Source organism: Amblyraja radiata, chromosome 21 (genome assembly GCF_010909765.2).
Source record: "Amblyraja radiata isolate CabotCenter1 chromosome 21, sAmbRad1.1.pri, whole genome shotgun sequence".
NCBI classification, from domain to species: Eukaryota; Metazoa; Chordata; class Chondrichthyes; order Rajiformes; family Rajidae; genus Amblyraja; species Amblyraja radiata.
Window position 1 is genome coordinate 3,529,975 of NC_045976.1, and position 25,958 is coordinate 3,555,932.

At 43.1% G+C, this 25,958-nt stretch overlaps 1 protein-coding gene and 1 long non-coding RNA gene across 2 annotated transcripts in view; both read left to right on the top strand.

Annotated features, from left to right (window-relative positions):
* The window catches only part of LOC116985020 (NXPE family member 3-like), a 32,814-nt gene extending 22,467 nt beyond the window's left edge, over nucleotides 1-10,347 (top strand). Inside the window, exons 3-5 of the mRNA XM_033039381.1 lie at nucleotides 1,449-1,522; nucleotides 5,213-5,422; nucleotides 9,565-10,347. Of these exons, the coding sequence (XP_032895272.1) occupies nucleotides 1,449-1,522; nucleotides 5,213-5,422; nucleotides 9,565-10,118 (838 nt within the window). The 3' untranslated portion in view covers nucleotides 10,119-10,347. The remainder of the gene's footprint in view (nucleotides 1-1,448; nucleotides 1,523-5,212; nucleotides 5,423-9,564) is intronic.
* LOC116985021 overlaps nucleotides 1-25,958 on the top strand; it is a 225,055-nt gene that overhangs the window by 147,532 nt on the left and 51,565 nt on the right. The window lies entirely within an intron of this gene.

Below are 25,958 nucleotides of genomic sequence, written 5' to 3' on the forward strand. Positions count from 1 at the left end.
ATATCTTTAACACAAGTTCTCCCAGGCCCAAGCACACAGAAGTATGGGATATTGACATTGTGTTAACACTACTTCACCAGGGTTGCTCCAGCTACATCCTTATCTTTGGCCCGGCTCTATCCTCAGGGCACTGGTCTCAGTGCAACGGGTCCAGTGACTACGTAAATTGCGACTGGACAGGATGGTTACACCTGCAAATAATATAATATTTAACGTTTATGATTTAGTTAAGTAGAGCAACCCAGGGGCGTCAGGTCTCAAACTAGTTCTCACGGCATACCCCATGGACCTTCGGTTATGTGTGGTCACACAATTACAACAATACGTCAAGGTCACCTAGAGCCTTAGAGGCTCTGATACTAGCAATGTTTGTTAGTTACGAAAAACCTAATTAGAAGGTATCAGTTCAGACCATCTCCAGGTGGCTAAAACGGGGTTTTGGCTTATGCAGGAGTATATATTAATATTTTCTAATCTCACTCCACCAGGGCTGCTACAACATCAGCAGCAAGGGTTATGGCTGGACCACATCCCAGTGACTGCAGGATGATCTAATGAACGAGCTTTCCAAACATTTTATAATAACCCATAACCAGACTGGGGGTATTTGCCAACTCTATTTTAGGATCTATTTTATAGTTCCTCCCGGATGAGAGGGGTTACTATTATTATTACTTGTTCATTAAATAGCATCAGCATGTTTTAAATCCATGTCATGTCTGTATGCGTTATCAATGTTTCCCTTGTCTGTGGTCAACTGATGCTGTTGTGTTTGTGTGGACTTTTCCACGGCATGAAATTACAGAGCTTTGAAACCTTCACGGAATCACTCACGTGACACCGAAGTAAAATAGCAAGATTAAACGAGAATTTACCAATTTGAAGTTTGATCTTCATTTTATGAGGAGTTACGATGAGCGATTACGTGCCCTCCGCTCCCAACCCTCGTATCATAAAGGTCATCTGCTAATTCTAGGTTTCTCTAATCTTACTGTGTCACTTCAACTACTGTTATCTGTGATTTCACACCGCTGCTTTGAAGATTGACGTGCATGCCCACTGGCGGGCTTCTTCACGTAATCCCTCATTGTAACTCCTCATAAAATAAAGATCAAACTTCAAACTGGTAATTTCTCGTTTAATCTTAAGGTTTATCCTCTAACCTGATGTTTTAGTTGTTAGTTACAAAGTCTGATATTTTAAGAAAATCAATTGTTACCAGTAGAATAATGTAAATTAACGTAGATCAATTTGGATTTAGATGGATTTGTTAAATTACAGGTTCCATACTATTCAGAAGATGACATTTGCAGCTAAAATTGTGGAAGCTACGTTAATTGCGATGTGCTAGGTTGGATAAGTAGATTATTTGATGACTTTCTTGGACTGTCCTTTGTATGCATTTTACATTGACACAGTGACTTAATGAATGGTATTAACATTTGCAGTAAAGTCAACATCAACATGCCCATATTACCCTGTGCCATGGGTTATATAATCGTAGAGCCGTCACCTCAACCAAGTAAGATCATTTTCAATCATGTCTAAAAAAATTATAGTCTAGTGTATTGGAGGAAATAATAATAGAATAGTGAAGCAGTTCCTCGCTATAAATATGCAGACCTTACAAACAAAATATAAATTTACAGCACATGTAGTTCTTTCTTGAATTTGAAGAACATTTAAGTTATAATTTAATCAGCAAAATGTATTATTTTCCAGGGCTAGTATTGATTCAATATTATGCACCTGTCACCTCTCAACCAATACAATCCATGTATTTGTATAGGAGATATGGTTGCCAATTGTATTTTTATAATTTTAATACATGGTTGAAAATATAATCTAAGATAAAACTGCATTTTCTGGGACTGAAATCTCTTTACTGGCGTGGACCATCAGTAGTGGAGGCAGATCATCACCCAACATACATCTAGTCAGTGCAGCTCTTCCATTGAGTTCACTGAGCCAGATCTCAACAGTAACTGTACCAATAAATGAAAGTGTTAACTTTTTGAACAGAAAAAGGTATGGGCTTGAAGTACTATTGGTTAACCTGCTACTAATCACTTTGGTGATATGAAATTTTAAAGTAGCAATTCTGTGACCTCCTCTGGCAGTTAATTCCAGAGTGAAAAATATGCATCTGAGATCTTTCTTACCCTATGTTCTCTAACTTTAGAATCCTCTAAGTTGGGATTTATTGCTTTATTGCTTTATTGCTGCCTCTCATAATTTGATATACTTTATTAAAGTAACTCCATCTGCACCATTTTACAAGTTTCTACTATTTACTGTGCAAGTCCTGCCCTGGTTGACAGACCAAAATGCAATGTATCACACTTATCACAGTTAAATTCCATTGGCCAGTCCTTAGCTCACCTCCCCAACTGATCTATTCTGTTATGTACTTCAATATTACTGTGAGGTTTGAGAGAGCATAGGGTAAGAAGGATCTCAGGCATCATTTTCACTCTGGAATGAGCTGCCAGATAAGGCTACAGAAGAAGATACAATTGCTACTTAATAAGATAGAAATTGATAGGAACGGTTTTGACAGTTATAGGCTAAATGTGGGCAAATGGGACCAGCTCAGAATCCTAGAATGCTCAACACGGACAAAGTAGTCCGAAGAATCTGTTTCCATGCTCTATAGCTCTGTGATTCAGTAGAATATGGAGAAAATAAGCCCTGTTGTGTAAGTATTACTCACTGTCCACCATATCAGCAATTTGGGTATAAATTTACTAACAATGTTAACAAACAGCAGTGGACCCACACTGACCCCGGCCATACACAACTGGTCACAGGCCTTCACTCAGAAAAACAACCTCTACAAATACCCTTTGTCCTCCAAACCAATTTTGAATCCAATGTCTAGCCTACCTTGGAATTCATGTGATCTGATCTTGCAAACAAGCTTACCAATGTGTGATCTTGTTAAAGGCTTTGCTAAAGTCCATAAAGAGAATATTCACTGCCCTTACCTCATCAGTCGTTTGTTGACATCGAAAAAAACCTGACAGATTCACGAGACACAATTTTCCGCAACAAAAGCCTTGCTGACTATTCTCACCAATTCTGTCCCCTAGAATCCCTTCCAACAACTGTCCCACCACTGGCAGCTGGCTCACTGGCCTGTAGTTCCCTGATTTATCCCAGAGCCTTTCCCAAATAATGGTGCAACATTAGCCATCCTCCCAGCTTTCAGAAATTCATTTCTGGCTAATGGATCTTAACAAAGGAACCATCCACCCAGCTGGCCTGCTGCCAACCTAATGACACAACATTGTTCAAGTACTGCTCAGATTAGTTTACTTTGTACATTCTGTCCATGGAAATTATACCTAACCACTCAAAAATGTATTGATAGCCAAAGGCAAAATGTTTTTCTTTAGTTATGTTAAGGGAAAAAGAGTAGCAAAGTCAAATGTGGGTCCCTTGAAGGCAGACACAGGTGAAATTATTAAGGGCAACAAGGAAATGGCAAAATAGTTGAATAGGTACTTCGGATCTGTCCACTAAGGGAGACAAACAATTTCCCAGATGTACTGGAGTGCAGAGGATCTAAGGGGGTAGAGGAACTGAAATACATTTTCATTAGGCGAGAAATAGTATTGGGTAGGATAATGGTACTGAAGGAGGATAAATCCCCTGGGCCTGATGGTCTGCATCCCAGGGTCCTCAGGGAGGTGGCTCTAGAAATAGTGGACGCATTAGTGATCATTTTCCAATGTTCAATATATTCAGGATCAGTTCCTGTAGATTGGAGGATAGCTAATGTTATCCCACTTTTCAAGAAAGGAGCGAGAGAGAAAACGGGGAGTTACAGACCAGTTAGCCTGACTTCGGTGGTGGGAAAGATGCTGGAGTCAATTATTAAAGAAGTAATAGTGGGACATTTGGATAGCAGTAAAAGGATTAGTCCAAGTCAACATGGATTTATGAAAGGGAAATCATGCTTGACTAATCTTCTGGAATTTTTTGAGGATGTGACAAGTAAAATGAATGAAGGGGTGCCAGTGGATATAGTGTATCTAGACCTCCAGAAAGCCTTTGATAAGGTCCTGCACGGGAGACTGGTGACTAAAATTAGAGCGCATGGTATTGTGGGTAGGGTGTTGACATGGATAGAACATTGGTTGGCAGATAGGAAGTAAAGAGTAGGAGTGAACTGGTCCTTTTCAGAATGGCAGGCAGTGGTGAGTGGAATGCCGCAAGGCTCAGTGTTGGGGCTGCAACTGTTTACCATATATATTAATGATTTGGAAGAGGGAATTAGGAGCAACACTAGCAAGTTTACGGATGACACAAAGCTGGGTGGCAGTGTGAACTGTGAAGAGGACGTTAGGAGGTTGCAGTGTGACCTGGACAGGTGGAGTGAGTGGGCAGATGCGTGGCAGATGCAGTATAATATAGATAAATGTGAGGTTATCCACTTTGGCGGCAAATACAAGAGGGCAGATTATTATCGCAATGGGGTTAGTAAGGGGGAGGTGCAGCGAGACCGGTCACTAAAAGTTGGCTTACAGATACAGCAGGCAGTGAAGAAAGCTAATGGAATGTTGACCTTCATAACAAGAAGATTTCAGTATAGGAGTAAAAAGGTTCTTCTGCAGTTGTATAGGGTTCTGGTGAGACCACATCTGGAGTATTGTGTACAGTTTTGGTCTCCTAATTTGAGGAAGGCAGTGCAGCGTAGGTTCACGAGATTGATCCATGGGATGGCGGGATTGTCATATGAGGAAAGATTGAAAAGACTAGGCTTGTATTCACTGGAGTTTAGAAGGATGAGGGGGATCTTATAGAAGCATATAAAATTATAAAAGGACTGGTCAAGCTAGATGCAGGAAAAATTTCCCCAATATTGCGCGAGTCTAGAACCAGGGGCCACAGTCTTAGAATAAAGGGGAGGTCATTTAAGACTGAGGTGAGAAAAAACTTTTTCTCCCAGAGAGTTGTGAATTTATGGAATTCCCTGCCACAGAAGGCAGTGGAGGCCAAATCACTGGATGGATTTAAGAGAGAGTTAGATAGAGCTCTAGGGGCTCGTGGAGTCAAGGGATATGGGGAGAAGGCAGGCACGGGTTATTGATAGGGGACGAACAGCCATAATCGCAATGAATGGCGGTGCTGGCTCGAAGGGCCGAATGGCCTTCTCCTGCACCTATTTTCTATGTTTCCATGTTTTTATGTTTCCCCTTATATTCAGCCACAGTTCTTGACGAATGCGTCCGGGGAAAACCAATGTCTACACCATCTGGCTTTTATTATAAGGACCAGTGGATGTCACTGACCTGCAATATTCGTCGCTTCAACACTCCTGCAAAAGTTACCGAGTGCCTTCGAAGAAAAAAAGTTCATCTGTTTGGAGATTCCACTATGCGTCAGTGGTTTGAATACTTGACTGCATTTGTTCCAGGTTAGTGTGATTTATCACTCTATACAGATTTGTCTGGCTTATTTGCCTATCTGTTTTATATCCAAGTAACCATATCACCATATAACAATTACAGCACGGAAACAGGCCATCTCGACCCTTCTAGTCCGTGCCGAACACGTATTCTCCCCTAGTCCCATATACCTGCGCTCAGACCATAACCCTCCATTCCTTTCCCGTCCATATAACTATCCAATTTATTTTTAAATTATAAAAACAAACCTGCCTCCACCACCTTCACTGGAAGCTCATTCCACACAGCCACCACTCTCTGAGTAAAGAAGTTCCCCCTCATATTACCCCTAAACTTCTGTCCCTTAATTCTCAAGTCATGTCCCCTTGTTTGAATCTTCCCTACTCTCAGTGGGAAAAGCTTATCCACATCAACTCTGTCTATCCCTCTCAACATTTTAGAAACCTCTATCAAGTCCCCCCCTTAACCTTCTGCGCTCCAAAGAATAAAGCCCTAACTTGTTCAACCTTTCTCTGTAACTTAGTTGCTGAAACCCAGGCAACATTCTAGTAAATCTCCTCTGTACTCTCTCTATTTTGTTGACATCCTTCCTATAATTAGGCGACCAAAATTGTACCCCATACTCCAGAATTGGCCTCACCAATGCCTTGTACAATTTTAACATTACATCCCAACTTCTATACTCAATGCTCTGATTTATAAAGTCCAGCACACCAAACGCTTTCTTTACCACCCTATCTACATGAGATTCCACTTTCAGGGAACTGTGCACAGTTATTCCCAGATCCCTCTGTTCACCTGCATTCTTCAATTCCCTACCATTTACCATGTACGTCCTATTTTGATTTGTCCTGCCAAGATGTAGCACCTCACACTTATCAGCATTAAACCCCATCTGCCATCTTTCAGTCCACTCTTCCAACTGGCATAAATCTCTCTGTAGACTTTGAAACTCTACTTCATTATCCACAACCCCACCTATCTTAGTATCATCTGCATACTTACTAATCCAATTTACCACACCATCATCCAGATCATTGATGTACATGACAAACAACAGTGGACCCAACACAGATCCCTGTGGCACCCCACTAGTCACTGGCCTCCAACCTGACAAACAACCATCCACCATTACTCTCTGGCATCTCCCATTCAGCCACTGTTGAATCCATCTTGCTACTCCGCCATTAATACCCAACCATTGAACCTTCTTAACCAACCTTCCATGAGGAACCTTGTCAAAGGCCTTACTGAAATCCATATATACAACATCCACTGCTTTACCCTCATCAATTTCCCGAGTAACCTCTTCAAAACTTTCAAGAAGATTAGTCAAACATGACCTTCCAGGCACAAATCCATGTTGACTGTTCCTAATCAGACCCTGTTTATCCAGATGCTTATATATATTATCTCCAAGTATCCTTTCCATTAATTTGCCCACCACTGACGTCAAACTAACAGGTCTATAATTGCTAGGTTTACTCTTAGACCCTTTTTTAAACAATGGAACAACATGCGCAGTACGCCAATCCTCCGGCACTATTCCCGTTTCTAATGACATTTGAAATATTTCTGCCATAGCCCCTGCTATTTCTACACTAACTTCCCTCAATGTCCTAGGGAATATCCTGTCCGGACCTGGAGACTTATCCACTTTTATATTTCTCAAAAGTGTCAGTACTTCCTCTTGTTTGAATCTGACCTTTGAATCTCAAAACTGAAATAAGGAAAAGAGTTAAATGAGAAAGGAAATTAGAAATGTCAGCAATTGTCTGAGTAGCCAGTCTTAAATGTGGTACTAAAAGAGTGCAAGTGGATCAGTTAAATGAACCAAAGTAATTGTAGACAATCATCTTACTGAAATAGTGTGGATCAGGGCGGAGATGGGTGTAGAAGTGATTTAGAGAAGTGAAATGCCAAGGACTCTGACGCTATGGTGTAGAAAGTTATATGACCTCAGGAGCATAGTCAAGGTCAGATAGACAATAGACAATAGGTGCAGGAGTAGGCCATTCGTCCCTTCGAGTCAGTACCGCCATTCAATGTGATCATGACTGATCTTCCACAATCAGTACCCGTTCCTACCTTCTCCCCATATCCCCAGACTCCGCTATCTTTAAGAGCCCTATCAAGCTCTCTCTTGAAAGTATCCAGAGAACCGGCCTCCACTGCCCTCTGAGGCAGAGAATCCCACAGACTCACAAGTGTTTCCTCATCTCTGTTCTAAATGCTTTACCCCTTATTCTTAAACTGTGGCCCTTGGTTGAGGACTCCCCCAACATCTGGAACATGTTTCCTGCCTCTCGCGTGTCCAAACCCTTAATAATCTTACATGTTTCAATAAGATACCCTCTCATCCTTCTAAATTCCAGAGTAAACACGCCCAGCTGCTTCATTCCCCCAGCATATGACAGCCCCGCCATAATAACCTGGTGATAGTGTATCCTCATCAAATTCCTAATCATGTCATTCCTAATTCTTCAGTTCACATCCCACTTGATCCTCAACCTATAACTTATTTTAATTTACAATAGTATAGATGGTTCCCCAGTACAAACTTCCTTTTTCTCTTATTGGACAGCTAAGGCTAGCCAAGGCTAGACAGCTGAGATGGATTCACACCGCCACTTGATCTTTCATTCACTGTCACCAGTTTAAATACCGTAGATGTGTGCATTATATGTGGTATTTGCATCTAGCAAGTCAACAGGCATACAGTATGTAGTTTGCAGCCAGACAGGTAGAAATGGTAACCAGGAGGCAGCTTACTGCAGAGGACTTTACTGAAGACAACTTGTAGAAGTGCAGAAGAAGATAGACACAAAGTACCCTGGTAGGCCCATTGTTGGCTAGGGAAGGTGTGATCCCAAGAGGGAAGCAATGTGGAGACTGGGAAACTGGTTAAATGACTAGGTTGAGGAAGCAGGGGAGAGGATAGTGGAGTGAAGTATAAGTATAAGTTACTTAAAATTATCGAATCATCATTCATACCACTGGGATGTAAGCTATCCAAGTAAAATATGAGGTGCCGTACCTCCAATTTGTGAGTGGCCTCACTCTGGCAATGGAGGAGGCCCAGGACGGAAAGGTCAGTGTAGGAATGGGAGGGGTGTTGACATGGTTGGCAATCAGGATATCCTGTCGTCTCAGTGGATCGAGCGTAAGTATTCAGCAAAATAAGTCTACGTTTCGGCAAGTATAAGTATGTTAAGTCGCCAAGTCTACATTTGTTTTCACTGATGTACATTGGAGCCCACATTGGGAATACCAGATGTAGTAGGTGGTGTTAGAAGAAGTACATGTGAACCTCCATCTCAGATGAAAGGACTGTCGGGGTCCCTGGACAAAGCCAAGTTTGGAGATGCATGGACATTTGAGGAGATATATATCGGCTATAGGCAGTCAGGATCAAGCAAATCCCTCACTGAGTATAAGAAGCGCAGGAGTATACTGAAATCAATCAGAAAGGCATAAAGAGGACATGATCTGGCAATCAAGATAAAGGCAAATCCAATAAATTCTACAGATGTATTAAGAGGAAATGGGAGGCTAGAGAGAAAATAGGTCCCCTTAGGTATTAGCACAGCCATTTTTGTGTAGTGTCACAAGAGTTGAGGTAGGTATTAAATGAAAATGTCTAATCAGTTTGTTTACTGAGGAAAATGTCGTGGAAGCTAAGGAATTGGGACATATATGTTGATGTCTTGGACCACATATGATTTATCAAAGAGAAGGTATTGATGGTTTTAAAGCACTTAAAGGTGGATAATTCCCAATAGCCTGACCAAGTACATCCTCTATGGAGCCTAGGTGGAATATAGATGCCTCTGGTGCAATGGCAGTGTTAGATGGGGAACATAAAGATGGTTGCATCACTTTGAGTTTGGTACTTCAAACGCTCAAGAACGAAGGAGGATGCAGTAAGTGGTGGACATTTTTTAGCCCATTACAGATACTGTCCTCCCCACCATCCCCACTGTGAAAATTATCTCCCTTTGTTCAACCTTTACCTTGGGTGGCAGGTAAATTGACAGCTCCCTTTGTTGTGATGTTGTTTGGATTGAAGTGCCTATCCCAGTTTCCTCAATATTAACATTGCCAATATTGTGACTTATCAATTTAAGTGTTCAGGTATTTTTCTGTTTAGGTATTAGAAGGTTTGACCTTGGAAATACAGAAATTATTGGCCCTCTGTGTGCCTTCGACATGCAAAACAACATCATGCTGAAATATTTTACTCATGGCCCGCCAATCCAATTCGGTACCATTTCAAGCCAGCATCTGTACTACATTTCAAATAAACTGAATGAAATTGAAGGAGGGAAAGACACAGTTATTAGCATTGCTATATGTGCCCATTTCAGCCCTTTCCCAGCAGAATGGTACATCAGAAGGCTGCAGCATATTCGAAGATCGGTTCTACAGCTGCTCAGCAGGAATCCAGATACGGTGGTCGTTATAAAGACTATGAATGTACGGGCCCTTACACAAGACGTAATTCTTAACTACAGTGACTGGTTCACTTTTCAACTTGATTCACTGATGAGAAGGATGTTTGCCGGCATCAACGTAGCATTTGTGGATGCATGGGAAATGACCATAGCCCACTACCTGCCCCATAACCTACACCCTCTGCAAATCATAATAAAGAATGAAATAGATGTGTTTCTTTCACACGTGTGCCCTTCCAAAAAGAGGTAACGACATCTGCTTACCATGCATCACCACAATTACATTGCAAATCATAGATCTATCTAAAACTGAATGTAATTTTAAATATTTTCAAAATTTTGATTTCTAAGTTTTGAATTCATCTTTGTCACTATATCGTTTGATTTAATTATATTATTTTAATTAGTTATAATTCTTAACTATTACCTGACATTAATAATGTTAGCTTTGATATTAAATCTTTTTTTGTGTGGAATAAATTAATTTGGAGGGAAATTAAAGGAAAAGCAGACTAAGTGGGACCTGTTGGGTCCCAGTCACACGGGGGGCCTGGTCCCCCAACGTAAACCATTCCCCAATGGGGGGCGTGGGGGTGCAGGGGACGGGAGGAGTGGGTGTGTGTGTGGGGGAGAGGGTGTGGGGGAGGGGCGGTGTGGGGGTAGGGAGTGTGTGTGGGGGGTGAGGGGGTGTGTATGGGGGTGTAGGGGACGGGAGGTGTAGGGGAGGGGATGTGTGTGGGAGAGGGGATATGGGGGAGGGGAGGGGGTTGTGGGGGAGGGGTGCGTGTGGGGGAAGTGGCATGTGGGGAGAGTGGTGTGGGGAAGGCGGGGTGTGGGGGTGGGGGCTATTGGAGGTGCTGTGGGGGAGGGGGGATGTGTGATAGGGGCATGTGGGGTAGGGGGTGTGTGGGGGAGGGGCGGTATGGGGGTAGGGAGTGTGTGTGGGGGGAGAGGGGGGTGTATAGGTGTGTGTGTGGGGTAGGTGGGGTGTGTGGGGGAAGAGGGGGAAGCAGTCAACATGATCTAAGACCTTTCCCACCCAAGCCATTCATTCTTGTCCTCACTCGGGCAGAAGATACAGAAGGTTGAAAGCGCTCACCACCATTCTCAGGAACAGCTTCTTCTCCTTTGGTATCAGGAAAAACGTTCCATAGGCTAGGGTACTGTCTAATTCCCCTCTACCTCATTGCAAACATTGGACCTTGTATCTGGAACGGGTGCACTACCATATAACCATATAACCATATAACAATTACAGCACGGAAACAGGCCACCTCGGCCCTACAAGTCCGCGCCGAACAATTTTTTTCCCTTAGTCCCACCTGCCTGCACTCATACCATAACCCTCCATTCCCTTCTCATCCATATGCCTATCCAATTTATTCTTAAATGATACCAACGAACCTGCCGCCACCACTTCCACTGGAAGCTCATTCCACACCGCTACCACTCTCTGAGTAAAGAAGTTCCCCCTCATGTTACCCCTAAACTTCTGTCCCTTAATTCTGAAGTCATGTCCTCTTGTTTGAATCTTCCCTATTCTCAAAGGGAAAAGCTTGATCACATCAACTCTGTCTATCCCTCTCATCATTTTAAAGACCTCTATCAAGTCCCCCCTTAACCTTCTGCGCTCCAGAGAATAAAGACCTAACTTATTCAACCTATCTCTGTAACTTAGTTGTTGAAACCCAGGCAACATTCTAGTAAATCTCCTCTGTACTCTCTCTATTTTGTTGACATCCTTCCTATAATTGGGCGACCAAAATTGTACACCATACTCCAGATTTGGTCTCACCAATGCCTTGTACAATTTTAACATTACATCCCAGCTTCTATACTCAATGCTCTGATTTATAGCATCTGATCTACAATGCTGAAAACTATATTCTACACTCTGGATTTTTCCCTTCACTTTACCTATTGTACATGAGTTTGGCTTGATGGTATTGACATGTAATATTATCTGATTTAATTGGACAGCATGCAAAATAAAGCTTTGCACTGTACCTTTGTGGGGGGATGATTTTTTTGTCTAATTGTAGTCCTGTAGGTCTGTGTCCAAGATGGCTGCCGTGAAGAGAGGATGGACGCTGGCGCGCTTTGGCTGCCGCTGCTCTCTCTTCACACTGTGTTTTTGATTTTCTGTTTTTGGATTGAATTCTGTTTTTAATTTGTATCTCTGTGATGTCTTTATTACTTGTTATATTCCGATTATATGTTTTTATTCCGATTACTATGTAAGGTGTCCTTGAGATGTCTGAAAGGCGCCCATTAAATAAAATTAAGGTAATTATTATTATTATTACCTTGGTACATGTGACAATAATGAACCTAACCCGATGGCATACTTTGCAATTCTGTAATGGTACAGTATGTGAAGGAACGTGGATGATGGCCATTTAGTAACAGTCAAGGTCTTGGTCACTGGGTAGTGTTGAATGTTGTTCCTACTGTGATGGTATGCTTAATGACTGCACTCTATCCCAGTGCCATAAAGATTTTCTCCAGGCCTCTGAGCATTTCTTCTGTAGTTCTTCAGAATGACACGCGTCTCATTGAAATCACCTTTTAACGTGTAATCTCCAATCATACCCAGATGTAACCCTGATGAGTCTTTCATCCCATTTATTTAAGATGTAGAATTAAATTGTAGCTCATAAGGAGCAGGACGGCACGATGCCAACCAATGAACATATAACAGGATTGTCCTCAAAGTGGCAGCTGCATCCCTGGCAGGCAGGATTCAAGTGGGAGTAAAAGAGGAGAGGGAGTTGTTTTATTGATTGAGAAGAACATCAAGGCAGTTGTCCAAAGCGACATTACCGTGAGGCTTTCTGGGTGGAGCTGAGAAATAAGAAGGGAATGATCACCTTGCTGGGAGTTGTACTTTTGACACCCGAATAGTCAACAGGAATTAGAGGGGAAATGTGCAGGAGAGATGTTTGCAGATGACACTAAAGCAGGTGGTCTTAGAGTACTTGAAATAAATGCATATGGTCGTGTGGAGTATGTTCAAACTCTAACCAGAGATGAGTTCTGGATTGCTGGAACAGTGACAACTGCATTATCTTGGTAGTTGGCAGCTATTCCACCAGCTGGCTAGCTTAGTGAGCTGGAGATACATGGGAGGTCACAAACATTTGGTTTGTACGCGCAACGTGTGCAGATGTTCTTGGAAACAAAAATGTCACTGGGATCCTGGGAGGAGACGCAAGCTAGAGTTATATGGCCAAATGTGATCAGTGAAAAACAAGACTATCACAATCAGTAAGACTTGAGATGTGTATCGTGCTGGTGAGTCTATTAATACCACAGACTAAGGGCAAGGCTTTTTTTATAAGAATCTTGCAAAACCTTTGAAGTGAGATTTAATTCAATACCCTCAGAGATTTTCATGAGTTTCACATCTGACATTCACTAGCAAAACTTAAAGAAATGGTTAGTGACTGGAAGGTCATGCTGAAAACTCTGGTTAAAGGGAGCTACTTCATGTTGTTTTCTTTTCATTGGGCACTGAAGAATCAGTTAGTTTTTTAGAGTTTAGAGATACAGTGTGGAAACAGGTCCTTCAGCCCACTTAGTCCGTGCCTAGCTCCAATACAATAATGTTTTAAAAGCAATTATGCTGAGAACAGAAGATCATTCTTAACAGAATAGATTCATAGCATAGTCTTGACAACCTCTTTACCAAATATTTACGCCTCCAAGGCTTAATGGATCTCCAGGTTGCTCTACATTTCAACTCTCTTTCCCATTCCCACACTGACCTTTCTTTCCAGGCCTCTTCCACTGCTAGAGTGGGGCCACATGCAAACTGGAGAAACGACACCTCATATTCTTCCTGGGCAGGTCGAAAACCAATGGTATGAATATTAAATTCACCAATTTGAGGTAACTGACCCACAAAGCCCCCTTCCCCATTTCCCCCCTCCCCACACTACCCACACTCCTTCCCCTGAACCCTGGCTATCCTCGTTTCTCCCCTCTCCCTGTCCATTTCTTTGCATCCCTTCTGGCTACACAATTCAAAATGTTTCTATCCCCAAGCTTCACAATCCACAACCATTCATCCCTTTAGAGCTCACATTTGTCTTCATTCTGGCCTTTGTTCAACAATCTGCCTATCAAAGAAAACCATCATCTGTGATAGACAAATCCCCTGAGCCTGAAGATATATATCCAAGGACACTGTGGGAAGCTAGTGCGGAAATTACAGGAGCCCTCTCGGAGATTTCTGAGTCATTGATAAATACAGGCGAAGTGACAGAAGTCTTGAGGGTGGCAAATGTTGTGCCTCTGTTCAAGAAGGGTTACAGGGAAAATGCTGGAAACTATAGGCCAGTGAGCTGTGGTTGGAAAGTTACTGGAGAGCATTCTGAGGGACAGGATATACAGGCATTTCGATGGATAAGGGCTGATTAGGGATAGTCAGCATGGTTTTGTACGTGAGAGGTCATGTCTCACGAATCTGATTGAGTTTAGAATCATAGAAAATAGGAGCAGGAGTAGGCCATTCGGCTCTTCAAGCCAGCACCGCCATTCAATATGATCATGGCTGATCATCTAGAATCAGTATTCCGTTCCTGCTTTCTCCACATATCCCTTGATTCAATTTTTTGAAGACGTGACCAAAAAGGTTGATGAGGGCAGAGCTGTGGATGTTGTATACATTGACTTCAGCAAAGCATTTGACACGGTTCCGCATGGTAGGCTGCTCTGGAAGATTAGATCCCATGGGATTAACATAGAAACATAGAAATTAGGTGCAGGAGTAGGCCATTCGGCCCTTCGAGCCTGCACCGCCATTCAATATGATCATGGCTGATCATCCAACTCAGTATCCCGTATCTGCCTTCTCTCCATACCCTCTGATCCCCTTAGCCACAAGGGCCACATCTAACTCCCTCTTAAATATAGCCAATGAACTGGCCTCGACTACGCTCTGTGGCAGAGAGTTCCAGAGATTCACCACACTCTGTGTGAAAAAAGTTCTTCTCATCTCGGTTTTAAAGGATTTCCCCCTTATCCTTAAGCTGTGACCCCTTGTCCTGGACTTCCCCAACATCGGGAGCAATCATCCTGCATCTAGCCTCTCCAACCCCAGAAGAATTGTATAAGTTTCTATAAGATCCCCTCTCAATCTCCTAAATTCTAGAGAGTATAAACCAAGTCTATCCAGTCTTTCTTCATAAGACAGTCCTGACATCCCAGGAATCAGTCTGGTGAACCTTCTCTGCACTCCCTCTATGGCAATAATGCCCTTCCTCAGATTTGGAGACCAAAACTGTACGCAATACTCCAGGTGTGGTCTCACCAAGACCCTGTACAACTGCAGTAGAACCTCCCTGCTCCTATACTCAAATCCTTTTGCTATGAAAGCTAACATAACATTCGCTTTCTTCACTGCCTGCTGCACCTGCAAGCCTACTGCTGGTGTACCATGACACCCAGGTCTCGCTGCATCTCCCATTTTCCTAGTTGGCCACCATTTAGATAATAGTCTGCTTTCCTGTTTTTGCCACCAAAATGGATAACCTCACATTTATCCACATTATACAGCATCTGCCAAACATTTGCCCACTCACCCAGCCTATCCAAGTCACCTTGCAGTCTCCTAGCATCCTCCTCACAGCTAACACTGCCCCCCAGCTTAGTGTCATCCGCAAACTTGGAGATATTGCCTTAAATTCCCTCATCCAGATCATTAATATATATTGTAAATAGCTGGGGTCCCAGCACTGAGCCTTGCAGTACCCCACTAGTCACTGCCTGCCATTGTGAAAAGGACCCGTTTACTCCTACTCTTTGCTTCCTGTTTGCCAACCAGTTCTCTATCCACATCAATACTGAACCCCCAATGCCGTGTGCTTTAAGTTTGTATACTAATCTCTTATGTGGGACCTTGTCGAAAGCCTTCTGGAAGTCCAGATACACCACATCCACTGGTTCTCCCCTATCCACGCTACTAGTTACATCCTCGAGAAATTCTATAAGATTCGTCAGACATGATTTACCTTTTGTAAATCCATGCTGACTTTGTCCAATGATTTCATCACTTTCCAAATGTGCTGCTATCCCATCTTTAATAACTGACTCTAGCAGTTTCCCCACTACCGATGTTAGACTAACTGGTCTGTAATTCCCCGTTTTCTCTCTCCCTCCCTTCTTAAAAAGTGGGGTTACGTTTGCTACCCGCCAATCCTCAGGAACTACTCCAGAATCTAAAGAGTTTTGAAAGATTATTACTAATGCATCCACTATTTCTGGAGCTACTTCCTTAAGTACTCTGGGATGCAGCCTATCTGGCCCTGGGGATTTATCGGCCTTTAATCCATTCAATTTACCCAACACCACTTCCCGGCTAACCTGGATTTCACTCAATTCCTCCAACTCCTTTGACCCGCGGTCCCCTGCTATTTCCGTCAGATTATTTATGTCTTCCTTAGTGAAGACGGAACCAAAGTAGTTATTCAATTGGTCCGCCATATCCTTGTTCCCCATGATCAACTCACCTGTTTCTGACTGCAAGGGACCTACATTTGTTTTAACTAATCTCTTTCTTTTCACATATCTATAAAAACCTTTGCAGTCAGTTTTTATGTTCCCTGCCAGTTTTCTTTCATAATCTATTTTTCCTTTCCTAATTAAGCCCTTTGTCCTCCTCTACTGGTCTCTGAATTTCTCCCAGTCCTCCGGTATGCTGCTTTTTCTGGCTAATTTGTACGCATTATCCTTCACTTTGATACTATCCCTGATTTCCCTTGTTATCCACGGATGTACTACCTTCCCTGATTTATTCTTTTGCCAAACTGGGATGAACAATTTTTGTAGTTCATCCATGCAGTCTTTAAATTTCTTCCATTGCATATCCACCGTCAACCCTTTTAGAATTAATTGCCAGTCAATCTTGGCCAATTCACGTCTCATACCCTCAAAGTTACCTTTCTTTAAGTTCAGAACCATTGTTTCTGAATTAACAATGTCACTCTCCATCCTAATGAAGAACTCAACCATATTATGGTCACTCTTGCCCAAGGGGGCACGTACAACAAGACTGCTCACTAACCCTTCCTCATTACTCAATACCCAGTCTAAAATAGCCTGCTCTCTCGTTGGTTCCTCTACATGTTGATTTAGATAACTATCCCGCATACATTCCAAGAAATCCTCTTCCTCAGCACCCCTGCCAATTTGATTCACCCAATCTATATGTAGATTGAAGTCACCCATTATAACGGTTTTGCCTTTGTCGCACGCATTTCTAATTTCCTGTTTGATACCATCTCCAACTTCACTACTACTGTTAGGTGGCCTGTACACAACACCCACCAGCGTTTTCTGCCCCTTAGTGTTTAGTGATTCAAGGAGAGATGGCAGAATGGATAGAAAATTGGTTTCATGGAAGGAAGCAGAGGATGATAGCGGAAAGTTGCTTCATGGACAGGAGTCATGTGGCTAGTGGTGTACCTCAGGGTTTGGTGCTGGGCCCATTACTGTTTGTCATCTATAGCAGTGATTTGGATGAGAACGTACATGGTTAGCAAGTTTCCGGATGACACAAAAGTGTGTGGTATTGTGGATAATGAAGAAGGATGGCAACAATTGCCACAGGATCTTGATCAGTTCAGCTGGTGGGCTGAGGAATGGTTGATGGAATTTAATACAGAGAAATGTGAGGTGCTCCACTATGTTCAGAAACTGCCTGTAGTTATTATCAGACTCAAACCATCCATTCTGGAACATTATAGTATTAATGTTTAGTTTAGAGATATAGCGCGGAAACAGGCCCGTTGGCCCACTGATTCCGCACCGACCAGCGATCCCTGCAAATTAACACTATCCTACACATAATCGGCACAATTCATTATTTTACCAAGCCAATTAACCTATATACCTGTACGTCTTTGGAGTGTGGGAGGAAACTGAAGATCCCGGAAAAAAACCCACAGGGAGAACGTGCAAAACTGTGTACAGACAGCACCCGTAGGCTGGATCGAACCTGGGTCTCCAATGCTGCAAGAGCTGTATAAATCTGCGATAATTGCATTGATTGAATGCATTCATTTCTCTGAAGTTATTTAATTTGTTAGAATGAGCAGTGCCAAATATTTCATCCAGTTGCTCTTCTGTGTGGAAACTGGGATTGGATCGGTTTGCACCATTTTATATTAATTCATAGTTCTAACAGCAAAGCAAATTGAAAATCTCAGAAACAAAGTGGAAGTAAACTCCTAGCTCATATTTCCAGTAATTGATCCAAAATTAATGTCAGTGTTTCAGTGATTCCGACAGTTCTGAACAAGTGTCCCGAATTGAAACGTCGACTATGCGTTCCCTGCAGAGATGCTGTCTGACCCGCTAAGTTATTCTAGCAATTTGTGTTTTGCTTATGATTCCAGCATCTGTAGTTCCTTGTTTCCCCATTCCAGCAGTTTGGCATTACCTTTGACAATGCCTGAATAAACATTTAGAATGGGATATAGGTATCTGGACTATTGTTTGTGTTTATTTATGTGGAGTGTTAGCTTTGGAGGTCATGTTATTTGGAGGATTATGTTATTTATATGTTATTAATGAAACAGATTAATGTAAAAACATTTATTTTACACTGTTTTTTTTGTGATGGTATGTGGTGATATAATGTTCCCCAAAAACATTGAAAACTACATTTTCAATTAAAACAAAACATTAGAAAAAGATTACTAAAGTTAAATATATATATATATTAAATTAAATTAGGCAATCAGGCCCTTAAACAGCTTTAACAGCAAGTAATGCCACCTGTATCTGTATCTTTTTTTCTTCAAAAAAAGCACTGATTTCATCCCGTTTCTTCTCATAGTGATAAAATGAATGCTATCCAAGACTGTTCGAGGAACTATTTGGCTACTGGGGATTTCTGTGTTTTTCTTGGAAATATCTAAACATTTCCTAATGTTCCAGTCAACATGCTGTTCAATTGCCAAAGGGTTTTTCAGTGTAGATTTCCCATCTTCATTAAACTGGCATTAACAAAGTTATGTGGTGAAATCACTCCCAGTTGCTATGAAAACACCATTTGTTTCAGTGAAATCTTCCGGTCATCCTAAAACTGTTATTAATAATGGTCTGTGGTTGCAGTTGCGGTGGTGGGTTTCCAGCTCACAGGGAAACATTGTGATGTATTTTCCAGATTTGCAAAGTCATCTAACTGGGAATCACTTTTGTACCATTCTTGTTCGTCCTCCTCTCATGTAAAATGTACCAGATAGCTGGAAGGTTGTGAATGAGGAACACAGTCATTCTTAATGGTCTACCCAAACTACCTATAGAGTCATGATCAACACAGGTGTGCCTGGATTGACTTCAAATTGATGGAGAAAACAAAGAGGGAATGACAGTGAAATACTGTCAGAAGGACCTGCAGATGCTGGTGTAGATTGAGGATAGACTCAAAATGCTGGAGTAACTCAACAGGACAGGTAGCATCTCCAGATAGAAGGGATGGGTAACGTTTCATGTCGAGACCCTTCTTCAGACTCGAAGAATGGTCTGAAGAAGGGTCTCGACCCGAAACGTCACCCATTTCTTAGTCACCCACTGAGTTACTACTGCATTTTGCCTTTTCCACCAGTTTCCTTAGTTGATTCTCACCATTTCGATCTAGAAATGCACTTTGTGTACATTCCATTAATTAATCTTCCGCCATGTTGCAGCAAATTTGTTCTGTCCAGTCCATGTAAAGGTTAAAGTCTCCCATAATTACCGTATTTCACACATCACATTTGCCAAATCGACTATTTATATGCCATATATTTGCCATATCATCTATATCTCTCGTTACCCTTTTCCTTAACTAGTCTGAAGAAGGGTCGCGGCCTGAATCATTACCCATTGCTTCTCTCCAGATATGCTGCCTGTCCCGCTGAGTTACTCCAGCTCTTTGTGTCTATCCAGTTTAAACCACCATCTGCAGTTGCTTCCTGCACAGAGCAACTTGGTTATGGTGTTCTTTTAACAGAAACCAAGTTTAATTGCTGGGTTTTATTGACTTTTTAAAAGAGGACTGGTTGGTCTGCTCTGTGATGCTTTTGGCAGGTTCAGGCTGAACTAGATGAACATCTAAAAGAAAACAGTGGATGGGTGTTCTACCTCTCTGCTGCACTGGCAATGATTTGGTCAACAAAAGTGGTGGCATTGATGAATTTGCAGAAGGTATTGGAGATGTTGACTCATCGAGTCCAATGAGCTAACACTTTCCCTACACAGATGCCAAGTGTCTGTTCTCATTTATCGGTTTACAGAGACATCAATTTTACATTGCAGAGACAATCGGTTTATTCACAAATTCACAGCTGGTGTGGATAGTCTATTCTGCATTGTCTTAAAGGCTACAATGTTTTGGTTCAGATTCTTCTTTTAAGCTTCAAGATCTGCCACCGAGAATGGAATTACATTTGCTGCAGAAAGCTGCACAGTGGCTCCCTCTATGGGTTGGCTGCGGATGCAGTTAAAGTCTTTACAGGGGCTGCAGGTTTGTTGGATGGTCAGCAATCGAAAGTCAATTACAACACTGCGATGTGTTAAGGCATTGCAGTACCTTGCCAAAGTCAAAGCAGATGTGACTTTTCTACAAGAGTATGGGCTGCTACTCCTCTGCAGGTGTTGGAGGTGATCGCGATTGTGTCCACATGGATCGCCGGTATGGTCGGGAGCCAATGACAGTCTTGCTTCCGCCCTGGGGATCCTGCAATTTCACAATCACAAAATCGGGGAGGTGGTTGGGCGGATGTCTACTTATGTAGGATGTAGTGTACAATTTTGGTCGCCCAATTATTATAGGAAGGATGTCAACAAAATAGAGAGAGTACAGAGGAGATTTACTAGAATGTTGCCTGGGTTTCAACAACTAAGTTACAGAGATAGGTAGAATAAGTTAGGTCTTTATTCTCTGGAGCGCAGAAGGTTAAGGGGGGACTTGATAGAGGTCTTTAAAATGATGAGAGGGATAGACAGATTTGATGTGATCAAGCTTTTCCCTTTGAGAATAGGGAAGATTCAAACAAGAGGACATGACTTCAGAATTAAGGGACAGAAGTTTAGGGGTAACATGAGGGGGAACTTCTTTACTCAGAGAGTGGTAGCGGTGTGGAATGAGCTTCCAGTGGAAGTGGTGGCGGCAGTTTCGTTGGTATCATTTAAAAATAAATTGGATAGGCATATGGATGAGAAGGGAATGGAGGGTTATGGTCTGAGTGCATGCAGGTGGGTCTAAGGGAAAAAAGTTGTTCGGCACGGACTTGTAGGGCCGAGATGGCCTGTTTCCGTGCTGTAATTGTTATATGGTTATATGGTTATATGGTAGTGTACTGTGACTCTCTGCTGTGGCTGATTTTACTTCGGAGTCACGTGAGTGACTACGTGAAGAACCCCGCCAGGACGCATGCGTGCCCTATCGCTTCACGCTTGCGAAACGACAGGCGGGGTGGAGTGTCCCCCGCAGCGGTAAGTTTGAAACCGCGACCTGCAGGTAAGTGATTTACTCTGCGGTAGTTTTTGTCCCCGCGCTGTATTTACACAGGGGGGGGGGGGAAGCTGGACAAAATAGTGTCCACAAGTGCTGCGAGTAAAGCTGGCTGGGGAGGACCGCGAAGTTGCGGGAGCCAGCAGCAGCTGAAGGCACAAACCCCGTAAGGGATCAGCTGTGCCGACTTTTGGTCCCGCGCCGGCCAGAACACCATGGCCGGGCGGGAGTCTATTTAAATGGGGCCGTAGACTTTTTGGACAAGTCGAAAACGGCAGGAGACGGGGTGGAACGACGTTCCCCCGTAGCGACATTTTAACTTGGACCTGCAGGTAAGAGCTGCGGTCTTTTTGTGTTTTTACCATGCTAATTACAGGTGGAGAAACCAACGGGCTGCGACAAAGCTGGTGGGCTAGATGGGATCAGCTGTGCCCGATGTCGCCTCCGCCCCGGCCAGATCCACTCCACGGCAATAAGGACAAAGCTGGTGAGGAAGGACCGCGGAGCAGCGGGCAGCCAGCAGCAGCCAGCGGCACTCGGATCACCGATAGTGGGATCAGCTGTGCCCGATGTCGCCTCCGCACCGGCCAGATCCACGCAGCCGGGCGGAAAGGCTAGACACAAAAACAAACAAGGTCGTGGACTCAGAGGAGTCCGACTTTGAACGACCGCGGGCGGCCAGCGCCCGAGAGCGCTGGAGCTGGATGGAGCGGTGTGTGGAGCATTTGCTCCAATGTGACAGACTCCGGGAGATGGAGTCGGGTCACTGTGGGCCCTATGATAAACCCACAGCAGTACCTCTTGAAGGGCTGCACAGTGCTTCTACCTCATAAGAGGGGAGCACTGCAGGTCAGTTCTGGGCTGACCTGGAAGAGGGGTCCGCAGATAGAAAGACAAGTATGCAAGGGGTGCAGGAACAAGAGAACCTACTGGACTAATAAAATGGACTCCAACAAACACTACACCAAAGACAGCACCCCTACGCACCCACCAGCAGAACTGGTGAAAGCTCGAAGGCCCGGTATTCAAAACATGAGTCTTTTTAGGCCATGGCCCAGGCCGGCCTTCTTGGAAGATGCGGGGACCTCCCTCGCCAACCAAACCGAAAATCCAGACACCAGCGCAACAACAGCAGCGAAGAACCTACAAAAAGAAGTAAACCTGCCACTGGTAACTATGGAGGTAGGTGGGTCTGGTTCCCTACAAAATACAGGGAGCATGGAGGTTGGGGGGAGACTACACTCTTTTCTGAATGCATGGAGCATGTTCACAACCGATACTTACATCTTAAGCGGTATCCAGGGATATACAATAGAGTTTATACACAAGTACAGCCCTCCAGTTCAACATATACCGAACCGAATGTTCGTGCCTTCTGATAAAGAAAAATCAAAAGCGCAAGCTGAACTGGAGCGGCTTTACATAAAAGGTGTAATTGAGAAAACTCAACACGAACCATTAGATATTTATCAAAAACAAAAAAGATGATGGTTGTCGCATCACCATAGATCTGACAAAATGGATACCTTTGTTACTGCTAAACAATTAATTTCCAAAGGTTACTTCATGGCCAGCATCGATTTAAAAGATGCTTACTATCCAGTGCCTATACGAGGTGACCACAGATGTTACTTAAAATTCAACTGGATGGGCAACTCTGGCCGTATAAAGCACTGCCAAATGGGTCATCAGCCCCAGGCTGTTCACAAAAATGTTGAAACCAGCCCTAGCATTTCTACGGAAACGTAAACACATGGTCATGGCATATTTAGATGACATACTCATTGTGGGCAAAACTTTGGGATTGGCCAAACAAACTGTAACAGCCACAAAACAGTTATTTGAAAAACTGGGATTTATTATCCATCCAGTTAAATCTAAACTAACGCCTTCCACTACTATGGACTATTTGGGGGTTTCACCATTGACTCAGTTCACATGTCGGTGACTCTGCCTAAGGGAAAGGCTAGAGATTTAATAGAGGCTTGCATAACCTCATTGACATCAGCAAACCATCCATCAGATTGGTAGCAAAAGTAATTGGCAAATGGTGGCTGCCTTTCCAGCCACACAATTTAGACCTCTACATTACCAAAACTTACAGAGAGCAAAAATACAAGCACTCTAAATTAATGCAGGTCACTTTGACAGACCTATGAAACTACCAATCAAGCTAAAATGGAATAAAATGGTGGATAAATGGTGAATAAAATGGCTTTGTTCCAATCCAATCATTGTCAGTAACTTTTCCATGGTACTACAAACTGATGCCAGTGCACTTGGGTGGGGAGCCACCAATACCATCACCAGCTGTGGAGGTAGATGGACTGCTCAGGAGGCATCATTATTACTCACACTGGGCATAAACTACCTGGAAATGTTGGGTGCATTCCATGGCCTAAAGTCATATTGTACTGGATCATATCACCAGCATGTTAGACTACAGATAGACAATACCACCGTGGTAGCATACATTAACCACATGGGTGGAAACAAATCGCCATCATGTGACAATCTGGCTAATACAATTTGGCAATGGTGTATCCAGAGAGATATTTGGATATCAGCCACTTCCCTACCAGGAAGACTAAATTTAGTGGCTGACACCAGGTCATGCAAATTTAATGAAAACACCGAATGGTTGTTGAATAAAAAAGTATTTGCTGATATTACAGCAAAATATGGAACACCAGATATCGATCTATTCGCTTCCAGACTTAACCACCAGTTATCAAATTATGTTTCATGGGAACCAGACCCTGGGGCAGCGGTGACAGGTGCATTTTCGCTGCATTGGGGGGGGGGGGGGGGGGGGGGGGGAATTGTTTATTTACGCATTCCCTCCTTCCTGCCTCATCAGTCGGGTATTAAGGAAAATACAACAAGACTCTGCGTCTGGTATTGGTAGTACCCGATTGGCCTACTCAACCATGGTTCCCAGTGGTATTAAACATGGTATTAGAACCATGTATCACCATCCCACATAGACCAGATTTATTGCTACATCCCATAACAAGGGGTAGCAACCCATGCCATAAACATTTGAACTTATTAATTTGTAGAGTTTTAAAAACACCTCTACTACAACTGGGACTGACGGACCGAACAGTGAACATGATCTCGGCGGCCCAAAGACAGTCAACCAAAAAACAGTATCTGGTCTATATCAGGAAGTGGGCGATGCACTGCCATAAAAACAACATCACCTACAGAGACATGAACATCCCGTCTGTTCTGGAATATCTGGCAGGCCTCCACTATGATGAGGGGCTCAGTTACAGTGCCATCAACTGCGCCAGAAGTGCCCTATCGACTTGCCTATGGCAGGGGACAGAGCGTTACTCTGTTGGGACTCACCCACTGGTAACAAAATATATGAGGGGAATTTTTAATACTAATCCCCCAAGAACCAGGTACTCCCAAATATGGGATGTAAGTATTATCCTGAAGATGCTCAGGAATTGGTGTCCAGCAACAGCTCTGTCCCTACATAGACTGACATTAAAAACAGTCATGCTAATGGCATTGGTCACGGCACAGAGGGTACAGTCACTGCATAAACTAAGACTGGACAACATGACTTCCTCAACAGAAAATATTACGTTTCATATCTATGAGTTAGTAAGCAGAACAGACAGGGACCAGCAGGCCTCAATATACAATTTAGGTCATACCCAAACAGATGACCGTCTGTGTATAATAAGACATCTGTCGTTATACATGGAGAAAACGAAAATCCTAAGAGGCAATGAGAAGGCACTTTTTGGTCAGCCACTAGCAACCACACAAAAGAGTGACGGTCCAGACCATCTCAAGATGGCTGAAACAGGTGCTAACACAGGCTGGGGTGGATACTAATATTTTAAAATCTCATTCCACCAGGGCTGCAGCTACATCGGCAGCGATACAGTTGGATGTACCAGTGGACCAAATCCTCAAAGCAGCAGGATGGTCTGGGGGAAATAACATTCCAGTTATTTTACAATAAACCAGTAATGAAACCTGGAACGTTTGCAGAAACAAATTTAAGTTCTGTAAATTAATTTAAACCCATAAAAAGGGGTTATAAATTTGTGTTAATAAATGTTATGATTTCAATGTCGAATTCATGTCCAAATTATGTTAACACAATTCCTCCTACAGTCATCAAGGCAGACGTGATGCATGGACTCGTTTCCACGGCATGAAATCACAGAGCTTTAAAATCTTCACGTAGTCACTCACGTGACTCCGAAGTAAAATAGTAAGTATGTTTAGTCATTACAGTTATCTGTGATTTCACAGCGCTGCTTTGAAGAATGACACGCATGCATCGTGGTGGGGTTCTTCACGTAATCCCTCATCGTAACTCCTCATAAAATACAGATCAAACTTCAAACTGGTAAGTTCTCGTTTAATCTTACTATCAATGTGCACACCTTGCCTGTGCGGGGCGAGCGGCTGGTCATCCTCCAGCAGCTCTCACTGCTGTTGGCAACGCCCCAGTCGATCGTTCCAGCCAGTGACTTCACCTGCACCGTCAATGCGATGGATGATCCGGCGGTGCCCACAACAGATTGGACAGCACCTCCAAGCTCCTGATGTAGA